Source organism: Diospyros lotus, chromosome 8, assembly GCF_014633365.1.
Source record: "Diospyros lotus cultivar Yz01 chromosome 8, ASM1463336v1, whole genome shotgun sequence".
Lineage (NCBI taxonomy): Eukaryota > Viridiplantae > Streptophyta > Magnoliopsida > Ericales > Ebenaceae > Diospyros > Diospyros lotus.
The window spans coordinates 2367447-2379163 of record NC_068345.1 but is presented as its reverse complement, the minus strand read 5'-3'; the positions used below and the strand labels follow the sequence as shown (position 1 = coordinate 2379163).

Sequence of the window (11717 nt, the reverse complement as noted above, 5' to 3'; positions counted from 1 at the left end):
AACTTTACGATCGATATTTTGTCCCATCAATAAATACAAAGGCCGTGGATTTGACAGAGAATGAAATTCTAAGCGACTATAATGAGATGAGAGACGTACAAAAGTTTTGGCTGAACCTGGGCTTAACCTCTTGCTCATCCCCAGCCCATAGGCCCATTTCAGCCCACTACGGAATGAAGGGGTCAAGCCCAAAACAAAAACTACAGTTGGGCTTGGTTTATTTTTACATTAAATGTTTTATAATAAAAATTAAATTTAACATTAAAATATTATAAACACAAATTATTTCAAGTCTAATTTTTATTTTGTTTTTGGTAAAAAATGTTTTATTTATTTTTTTACTTTCCGACTTTAAAAATATATTTTTTTAAAAAATAGCTATTTCAGACACATTATCACTTTATAAAAAAGGAATCTTTATTTTATTTTTCAGACATTAATTATGTTTTTAAATGGCAAAATTCATAGCACAAAAACTAGCCAGGAATTTTCATTTATTATTTTAAAAATATTTTACATACTCTTCATCATTTATAATCCAGAAATAAGTACAATATTTGTAATTAATATTTTATATTGAAACAAACATAGGATAAAAATAACAATACATTTAATATTGAGATAACGTCTTAAAAATAAAAAATACTTAGCAGAGCGTATCTGGTAATGGGTCATATACAGAACCCTTGACCATAATAAACCCTAAACCAAATCCATTTGCCAAATCATAATTAATAATTATTGGGAGTAATGAGTTTAAAGATTGGTTCTCCTCGGGGAGAGAAGAACTTGCTCCATCAGTTTATGCAGGTTGAAGGAAGACGAACCAGTCGAACTCTCCGCCGCATCTTCGGCGTGTTTCTTCCACTCGCCGGCCCTTTTCCTCATTTCCCGGCCTTTTTCTCCGGCGATCAATTCTCTCACAAGCCTCTCCACTTTGCCCCTCTCAACAGCTTCCTCCACCTCCATTCCGATCCCCCACCGCGTGCAGCAGGCCCAGCAGTTGGTCTGCTGCTCGGCGAAGAACGGCCAGCACGCCAACGGAACGCCGGCAGTAATGCTTTCCAATGTCGAGTTCCACCCGCAGTGGGTCAAGAACACGCCGATCGCCGGGTGCCGGATAACCTCTTCTTGCGGGCACCAACTCACCAACAACCCTCTCTCTTTCGTCTCCGACACAAACTCCGGAGGGAGAACGGCGGATTCACCCTCGACGAGATCTGGCCTCATTCCCCACAAAAACGGTTGGTTGCTGTTGGCGATTCCCCAGGCGAACTCGACCAGCTGGTCCGGCTTCATCACCGCGATGCTTCCGACGTTGACGTAGACGACGGACTTGGGCTCCTTGGAATCAAGCCATTGAAGGCAATTGATGTCGTCTCTCCAGAGATTTGATCCGATCAACTTAAGATCCTCGTCTTGGAGCCGATCCGCGAGCAAATGCAAGGGTCCAACAGGGAAAATCGGTGGGAAAATGAGAGAAAGTGGGTCCAAAACGTTGCGCTCCAATTCCTCGAATGTATTCAGTATAATCGCAGAAGCCGTGCGAGCTCTCGAGATTTCATATATAACAAAATCGATCATTATATCGTTAGGATCGGTGGTTCGGATGAAGGTCGGCAAATCCTTGAGGCGTACGCCTTGCATTGCCGGAATCCAATCTATCACTGTTTCCAAGTACCCATTCGTTAAGCAACTCTGATCTGCAAATTATCAACATGGATCAGGGAATAAAGAAGAGAATTTAGAAATGGATGCAGGAAGGATGCATGCATGGAGACGAGAATGGATCTTATTTTGACACAAAGTGAGTGAGGGCTTTGGGGAAATTCATTCAAAACCTTGGTATGAAGTTGCTTTATGTTACACGTGCATATATAACTAACATAAATAAATGGTGTCAATTAATAATAGAATTTTTAAATAACAAAGATATATTTAATGTAATTTTCAAAAGTCAATGTTATTTTTTGTGTTTAATTATATTATTAGTATATTAAATCTCATGCCTACGGCATACATTTATTTAACACACACTAATTAAGCATGAAAATTTTAAAAGGAAGCACCATGTATATGCCTCAGGAGACTTCAAACTCGAGATTTTTAAGACAATAATAAGGTGTAATTAATACAGTTAGTACATCTTTACTATTTCTCTTAAAGCAATAACTAATATTACTTTATAAAATGTATGTACAAATCACCATTTATGGTAGTATCCTACCTGTGGGTAGGGTAGGGATGGCAATGCAGATGGTAATGGTGTGCAAATTGAACCGACATAAATCTATAAATCGAACAAATTGAATCGAGCGATATAACTAAATTGAACCAATCGATTAAATTTAATAAATCGAACTAACTGATAACTAAAACAATCGAACATAAACCGTATAAAAGTAACCAAAACAAAAAAATCGAATAAAACCAAACTAATCAATAGACAGAACAAGTTGAAAAATTGAACGAAACCAAACTAATTGATAGAAAAATCAACAAAACCATTGCAACCGACACGACTTGAAACCAATAAAAAAAAACTGAAAAAAACAAATGGACTAGAGAGGATAATTAAGCTGCATTATTCTAAAACCTTAGCAAAATCAACTACAGTTTTATAAGAATTTTACCATTATTGGCAGTGACAGAGTTAAGAAAGATTTTTAATTCAGTCCAAATTATAATTTTAGACCTGATCAAATTATAAAAATTATAATTATTTATAACAATATATATAAAAAATTAAAATAATAAAAAAATCAATTGAGGCACATAACGTGACTCCGCCACTGCCAGTGGGTAGATTGCAATTAGCAACATAGAGAATGGGAAGACAAAATGAAAGGAAGGTCAAGAAAGCTCAAGTGGGAGTGCCGAAGGTGACGTGAGACGAAAACAACAGTTGTTAGTTGATGGTTGATGGCGAATGAGTAGATAGTAGAAGGCGAAAAGTTGAAGGCTATGACGATTCGACAAAGGCGAAGGCCAAAGGGTTTAGGGTTGTGAGTTTTCATTCCCTCTTCTTTCTCTCTTCTTCTCTTCTTTTTTATTATGTGTGATAGGCCAAAAATGATAACATTTTATAACTATTAAAACGACGACATTTTAAAACTCAGTCAGCTCAATTAATTTGATTATTTTTAACTAAAAAATTAAATTGAACCAGAAAATTTGAATTTATTAAAAATATTAACTGAATCAAACCAAATTAAAAATAAATTAAATAAAAGAGACAATTTCGATCAATTTATTCTGAATAATTCAATTGGATCGAACTTTGCACAACCATGGCAGGTATGGTTAAGGGCGCTCTTTAAATTTATATTTATACTAGTGCATCACCCGTGCGATACATGAATATCACAAGAAAAAATATAATCGTTAAAACAGAAGTTACATAATTCAGTAGTTATAATAAATAAAAATTATAATAAAGAAGTAGAAAATAAACAAAATAATTATGTTACAATCGTGAGAAATGAACAAACATACAACAACACATATATGTGTATTTAACAAAAAATTGTATCCAACGTCTATAGTATTCGTGACTCGTTAGAGTGGGGTTAACATCTACCATTTCTAACACAATATTTTCACTTTGATACATGAAATACTAAAAATGTGGCATGTCTTATTCTGAATTCTCAGTAGTAAAGTAGTTGATTACTCAGTATAAATGATGATTTCTCGATCCATTTTATTAATTATTTGATTGAAGATGTTTTTCGTTCGTTATTATTTCAATATTATGCATGTTATTAAATTATAGCTAAAAGAATAATTTGTGCAGTGAAAAAAAAATGCAAGTAAGAATGTACTTAGGAATGTTAGACACTCACTATAAATTAGTGGACTAAAAAAAATATACAAATAAATAGAAGTAAAAGAACATAAAAAATGAGCAAATACATAAGTGTGAATCAGTAAAAAAAAAAAAAAACTAAATAATAAAAGAAAACAAAAAACATGTAATGTCATTAATTAGTACTTATATCATACATATTAGGACCCCCAAACTTATTTCACAAATATAAACATTAAATTATGAAAATTGATGAAGCACATTTTTCTCCTTAATTTTGGTATTTTCAATATTTCAATAAAGATCAGACTCTTACTGTTGAGAAAGATGGGCATAACACGTTAGAACATATTTTAGCACATAATCATTCTTAACACATTGCAAACCTTAAACACTATACTAACCTGACTTACTTCTAGCATACACGTGCATTTAGAGATCAAATTAGGGTTAATTACCAACTTCATCACACTAAAAACTTCACTACGTTTGCAAATAAAGTTAAAAAATAAAATTATAACATTTAAGTTATATATAAAATTATAAAATTTAAAATTATAAAAAATAAATTTAAATTAATTAAGCTATATATAAAATAAAGATAATTTAAATAATCAATTAATTATATAAATAATAATAATCCAATTTTCAAAGTTGATTATCCATATATGACTTCACATATTTCTCATGTCAATCAATTACCACATTTAAGATAGGTCAAAATTTTAAGAAAACAACAAAAAAAATAATATTAGAAAATAAAATTATAACATTTAGTTATATATAAAATCATAACATTTAAAATTATAAAAAAATAAATTTAAATTAACTAAACTATATATAAAATAAAGATAATTTAAATAAATAATTAATTACATAAATGATAATAATCAAATTTTCAAAATTGATTATCCATACATGACTTCACATATTCCTCCTGACAATCAATTACCACATTCAAAACATGTCAAATTTTAAAAAATTAAAAAAAAAGTTAAAAAATAAAATTATAACATTTAAGTTATATATAAAATTATAAAATTTAAAATTATAAAAAATAAATTTAAATTAATTAAGCTATATATAAAATAAAGATAATTTAAATAATCAATTAATTATATAAATAATAATAATCAAATTTTCAAAGTTGATTATCCATATATGACTTCACATATTTCTCATGTCAATCAATTACCACATTCAAGATAGGTCAAAATTTTAAGAAAACAACAAAAAAAATAATATTAGAAAATAAAATTATAACATTTAGTTATATATAAAATCATAACATTTAAAATTATAAAAAAATAAATTTAAATTAATTAAACTATATATAAAATAAAGATAATTTAAATAAATAATTAATTACATAAATGATAATAATCAAATTTTCAAAATTGATTATCCATACATGACTTCACATATTCCTCCTGACAATCAATTACCACATTCAAAACATGTCAAATTTTAAAAAATTAACAAAAAAAAGTTAAAAAATAAAATTATAACATTTAAGTTATATATAAAATTATAAAAAATAAATTTAAATTAATTAAATTATATATATATAATAAAGATAATTTAAATAATCAATTAATTATATAAATTATAATAATCAAATTTTCAAAGTTGATTATCTATACATGATTTCACATCTTTTTCCTAACAATTAATTACCACATTCAAGATATGTCAAAAATTTTAGAACGCAATAAAAAAAAGGTTAAAAAATAACTATTAATTGAAAAACTTAATGTTAGGACGACTTCTAAAAAATTAAGCTGTTAGACAAAATCTGTTCACATTGACATGACTTTAAATATTGATTATCTATACATGCTGGCAATCAATTATCACATTTAAGACAGGTCAAATTTTTAAGAAAGTAACCAAAAAAAAATTAAAAAATAAAATTATAATATTTAAGCTATATATAAAATTATAACATTTAAACTTATAAAAAATAAATTTAAATTAATTAAACTATATAAATAAAAAATAAAGATAATTTAAATAATCAATTAATTATATAAATGATAATAATCAAAATTTTAAAATTAATTATCCATACATGACTTCACATATTTCTCCTGCTGACAATAAAAATATAAAACATAATAAATTTTTTAAAAGAAATATGAGAACATATGATAAATATAAATAGCCTATACAAAATATTAATTTTGTCAAAATAACTTAAACTACTTGTCTAAAAAAATAAATTTAAATTAATTAAATGATATATATAAAGTAAAAATAATTTAAATAATTAATTAATTATATAAATTATAATAATCAAATTTTCAAAATTGATTTTCTATACATGATTTCACATCTTCTCCCTCACAATTAATTACCACATTTAAGATAGGTCAAAATTTTTTGAAAGTTACAAAAAAAATAAAGTTAAAAAATAACTATTAACTGAAAAACTTAATGATAGGACGATTTTCAAAAAATTAAATTGTTACACAAAACCTGTTCACAACAAACCAAAAATACGTTTAAAATTAATTGATTGAAAATCAAAAGCACGATTAAACTAATTAAATAAATAATAATAATCAATTAACTTATATATAAAATTATAACATTTAAAATTTAAAAAAATTAAATTAAATTAATTAAACTATAAAATTATATAAAACTATAACATTTAAAATTATAATAAAATAAATTCAAATTAATTAAACTATATATAAAATAAAGATAATTTAAATAATTAATTAATTATATAAATTACAATAATCAAATTTTTAAAATTGATTATCCATACATGACTTCACAAATTTCTACTGCCAATCAATTACCACATTCAAGACGATCAAATTTTTAAGAAAGTAATAAAAAAAATGAAATTAAAAGAACAAAATTATAACATTTAAAATTTTAAAAAATAAATTTAAATTAATTAAATTATATATAAAATAAAAATAATTTAAATAATTAATTAATTATATAAATGACAATAATAAATTTTTGAAATTGATTATCTATACATACTTTACATATTTCTCTTGACAACCAATTACCACATTCAAGACATGTCAATTTTTAAGAAAGCAATAAAAAAAAAGTTAAAAAATAAAATTATAATATTTAAGTTATATATAAAATTATAGTATTTAAAATTATAAAAAAAATAAATTAATTAAACTATATATAAAAAATAAAAATAATTTAAATAATCAATTAATTATATAAATAATAATAATCAAAATTTCAAAATTAATTATCCATATATGACTTCACATATTTTTGCTGTCAATAATTAAAATATAAAACATAATAAATTTTTTAAAAGAAATATGACAACATATGATAAATATAAATAGCCTATACAAAATATTAATTTTATCAAAATAACTTAAACGACTTATTTAAAATAATTAAGTTTTGCCTAAATAACTAATTTAACATAACCTACCAACTAATTATTTTTTAAAATTAATTAATAACATAAACATATATAAGATTTGTACTTTTTTTTTGCATGATTTTGAAACTAATTAAGGATTTTAGAGTAAATAGTGGTGGCTTTATTGAGAGAGAATGAGAGATAAATTATAAAAAATAAAATAAAAAATTAAATTTAGTTTTAAAATTTTTTTACTTGGCAGTCGGTATTCGATGGTAATACTTGATATCTCAAAATTTCTCTCGATTTAAAAAAATTTTATTTTTTTATAATTTATTTTAATTAAAATTTTATATTAATATTTAAGAATTAATAATATAGATTATATCTTGTCTCTTCATATACCATGCTTACACATTCTCCAAACACTTATTAGCTAAAAAACATTATCTACAGATTCCAAAAACTACATATTTTTCACAAATCTAGGTTTAATTAATGATTTACAAAAATTCTATTTTGGGTAAAAAAAAATAAACAAAACATAATAAAATATCAAAATAAAAACTGAAAGGAAGATAAAATGAAGAAAGCTAAAGTGGGAGTGCCGAAGGTGACGTGAGACGAAGACAACAATTGTTAGTTGATGGTTGATGGTTGATGGCGAATGAGTAGATAGTAGAAAGCGAAAGTGATGTTCTACCCTTGTGTTTAGTTTTGATGATGAAAAATAATATCGTGTTTTATCCCCAAGTCATGAGTCAAGTTTATGGTTTTCAACAAAAATCAATTTCAAATACTTTGTTAAAATAAAAACTAAATGATTTATATTCTTATACATGGAGATGTGAATAAACATGTATTATGATAAAATCTCCTAAAATATTTTTCGAATTAGTTTTGAAGTCGTTGGTCAACATAGAGCTAAAATTGTTCTAAGGCAAAAGACCAACTAGAAATTCAAATAAAAGGTTTTCAATATAAGTTTTTCATATTTTGAAACATGCATGAAAGGTTTTGGCTTGAAACTTAATCGTATGAAAAATCCTTTAGTTCATGCATCATGTCTTGAAACTCATTTTGATATCGTTTCAATATTTTTCTAAATCTGGAAAACTAGCACCTTATAAGGAGACATATATGAAAATGTTTTCTTTTTAGAAAACTAACTCCCGGTAATTCAATAACTAACATTCATTAGTGATAAAATGATTTTTAACGAATTTTTCAAGAAATGAAAAGTGTATATCTTGGAGGTGGTAAAATCGCAAAATCCTAAGTTCCTACTAAAATTCAAATTCTATTTTTTTATTCTTATGGATTTTGATTTTTTTGATATTTTTATTGAATCTAAATGGGGGATACTTTCTTATTTACATTTATGTATTAAAGTAAATGGAAGGTAAAATATAAATTAAACAAAATGAGGATAGTCGACTATGTTGTTTTGTATGTGGTGATGTTTTGTATTAATCAAGTGTGCTTCTCATGTTATCTGTCAAGTTTCCAGATTTTCCAAGAAGATAGTCGACTATGTTGTTTAGTGCTGTCGACTATGCATAAGGATAGTCGACTATGCTTATTCAGTCTGTCGACTATATCTTGCATCCATCGACTATTTTTGCGTCTGTCAACTATTGTGAAAGGATAGTCGACTATGCTATTTCATCTGTCGACTATGTTTGTTCATGAATTTTAAAATTTTCTTTGTAATTTTTGATCTGTCGACTATGTAAAAGGATTTGTCGACTATGAGATTTTTGTGTTATAAGATAGTCGACTATGTTTTTTTGTCTGTCGACTATGGCTAGTTTTATTTGATAAAATAGTCGACTAACCTATTTGATCTATCGACTATATGTTTCACAGAAAATTACAACGGCTAGTTTCTCATTCTCCAACGGTCACAAACGGTTTCATTTCTCTTCAATCTTGTGGGAAGCTTATATATACATATCAAGGAGATCAAGAGAAGGCTAATGGACCGGAATGAATTAATTTGAGCTTACTGTTACTCTCGTTTGTATTTACAGTGATTGTGCTTCAATTTTTTCTCTCTTCAAGGCTTTGATTTTAACTTGTATTAATTCATTCAAGCCTTGTTTTTATTGTAAGAGAACTTGTAACTAAGAGTGTCAACTCTTAGCATCTTGTTTACATTTGTATCACTCTTATTTTCTTAACTTTGTGCTAGAAGACTTGCTCGTTAAAGCAAGTGGCTATAATTCCTAGCTAGGTGCTTGTATAAGCAAGAGGTTGTAATTCCTAGTCTTGGACTAGAGGACCTACTTGGTTTAAGTAGGGGGTTTTAGTGGATGGTTTGAAAAATCCTTAGTGATGAGCTAAGGTAGTGGATTAGGCTTGGTTAAGCCGAACCACTATAAATCCTTGTGTTTTCTTATGCTTGTGTTTTTTGATATATTTATCTTTCCAAGCATTTCTTTATTCCTCACTCGGTTCTTATATTTATCTTTGTTCATTTGTCATTTTTATGGTTTACATTTTAAAACTCTAAAACCTCAATCTGTATCAAAAAAATTTTATTTTAAGTTCTATCAATTAAATTTTTAAAATAACCAATTTACCCCCTCTTGGTGTGTGCCATAGCATCTACCCATTCTAACAGAAAGGTTAAAGGCGATAACGATTCAACAAAGGCGAAGGCCAAGGGGTTTAGGGTTGTGAGTTCTCATTATCTCTTCTTCTTTTTTTCTTCTTTTCTTTTTTATTATGCGTGACAGGCCAAAAATGATAACACTTTATAACTATTAAAACGACGACGTTTTAAAACTCGGTCAATTCAATTAATTTGATTATTTTTAACTAAAAAATTAAATTGAAACAGAAAAATTGAATTTATTAAAAATATTAACTGAATCAAACCAAATTAAAAATAAATTAAATAAAACAGACAATTTCGATCAATTTATTCTGAATAATTCAATTGGATCGAACTTTGCACAACCATGGCAGGGTATGGTTAGGGGCGCTCTTTAAATTTATATTTATATTTATTTTTGTTCTCGTTTCGTTTAACCCTGTCCACGAGTAATTGATAACGGAACATAATTGATAAAGAAATAATGTAATTTATGTAGACTAGAGGTCCATTTTCATTGGGAATGAAAAAGGACAAATGTCTATATTTATTGCGTATATTTTCAATTTCATACCCAATCAAAAGATCCCAAAAAAAAGAAAGGGAATAATGCAAGTGCAGCCGCCAAATAAAATAATGCAATTTTACCTTTTAGCGGCGAAAGGCCCTTCTGGATGAGACTTGGGTAGTGGGCGTAGCCCATGAAGCCGTAAGCGCTGGTGGTCCAGGGGATGACTCCGGGAACGCCAAGCTCTTCGGCGGCGTCCAGAGAGAAGGTCATGCCGCCGTCGGTGACTATGCAGGAGACCACCGGGACGTCGGCGGACGAGTTCAGTTTGCCGAGAAGGCGTTTCAGGGGAGGCAGACAGGTCCTTCTGGTGGACTCGGACAGAGTGGGGATGTGTTGGGTGGCTTCCGCGACAGTTTCGGGCAGGCCGTCGGGGATAGTCTCGAACCGGAAGGCGGGGAGGCCGGCGAGGGAGGCGGCGCCGCGAGATTTGAGGAGGCGCCTGTGGTTGAACTCCGAGTGGACGAAGGTGATGTGGAAGCCTCCGGAATAGAGGACCTTGGCTAGATTAAGCATGGGGTTGATGTGGCCTTGAGCTGGATATGGAACACAGACTACGTGCGGCTTCTTCCCCTTCTCCGGCGACTCTTTCTCCATCTTGGGCTACCTCTCTCCGTCTCTCGTGTCGCGTCGCGTCTAATCAATGGGCGTCTCCAGCCGTTTACAAAGCTTTATTTTATAGGCTTCATTTTGATTTATTAAAATATTTTTATTTTTATAATTTATTAAAAAAATTTGTTCAACAAAAAGTCAAATAAGTGATATGAGTCATGCCACGAGTTCTTCTACTGGTCAAACTACGGGTCGCGATCCCCTACTGCTCGCAGCAGGCCCCACAGTTCGTCGGCTGCTCAGTTCCGGTTCAAAAAGGGTTTATTGACAATGCCACCAAAGGGGTTTCTTGAATGATATCCACAATAGGCGAGGGATTTTAACTTTTGCACCCAAGGAGGAATGATATCCACAAAAGGGGTTTTTTTAATGCAAATCAGTTCTGGTTCAAATTTAGGGATAAGACATGTCAGAGATATGACCAATTGAAAGTTACAATGCTGTGCTAACAGAGTGCGATTTTATTCGCCCCTTTAACGGGGTTGAACGTAACTCTCTTAAGTGGAGTTAAAAAAATAATCTTTTAATTAAAAAAAATTTATAAAATTCTTTTTAAAAAATTAATTATGTTTTAAAAAAAATCATTTTTAAAATTTAACTGAAAATATGACAGGATCAAAATTGAATAGATTAGAACTTACAAAAAAAATTTATTTGAGTAGTTGAAAATAATTTTTTTTAAAAATAACTAAAAATATATTTTTTTTAAATATGATTATTTTTTTAATCCCACCGACGGAGATTACGTTCAACCCCGTTAAATGGGTGAACA

General features: G+C 28.6%; 1 protein-coding gene across 1 annotated transcript; it reads right to left on the bottom strand.

Annotated features, from left to right (window-relative positions):
• Positions 1-556: 556 nt before the first annotated feature.
• LOC127807078 (7-deoxyloganetin glucosyltransferase-like) lies at positions 557-11006 on the bottom strand. Its single transcript, XM_052344691.1, has 2 exons — positions 10414-11006; positions 557-1703 (listed from the first exon to the last, which is right to left on the bottom strand). The coding sequence occupies exons 1-2, from the start codon at positions 10928-10930 to the stop codon at positions 757-759; spliced, it is 1464 nt and encodes a 487-aa protein (XP_052200651.1). The 5' UTR covers positions 10931-11006; the 3' UTR covers positions 557-756.
• Positions 11007-11717: the final 711 nt, after the last annotated feature.

Excerpts from the sequence above, each read along its gene's own strand:
- LOC127807078 (XM_052344691.1), bottom strand. The coding sequence starts at position 10,930 with ATGGAGAAAGAGTCGCCGGAGAAGGGGAAGAAGCCGCACGTAGTCTGT. Across the intron at positions 1,704-10,413 it reads GGGCCTTTCGCCGCTAAAAG|ATCAGAGTTGCTTAACGAAT; the intron begins GTAAAATTGCAT and ends GATAATTTGCAG.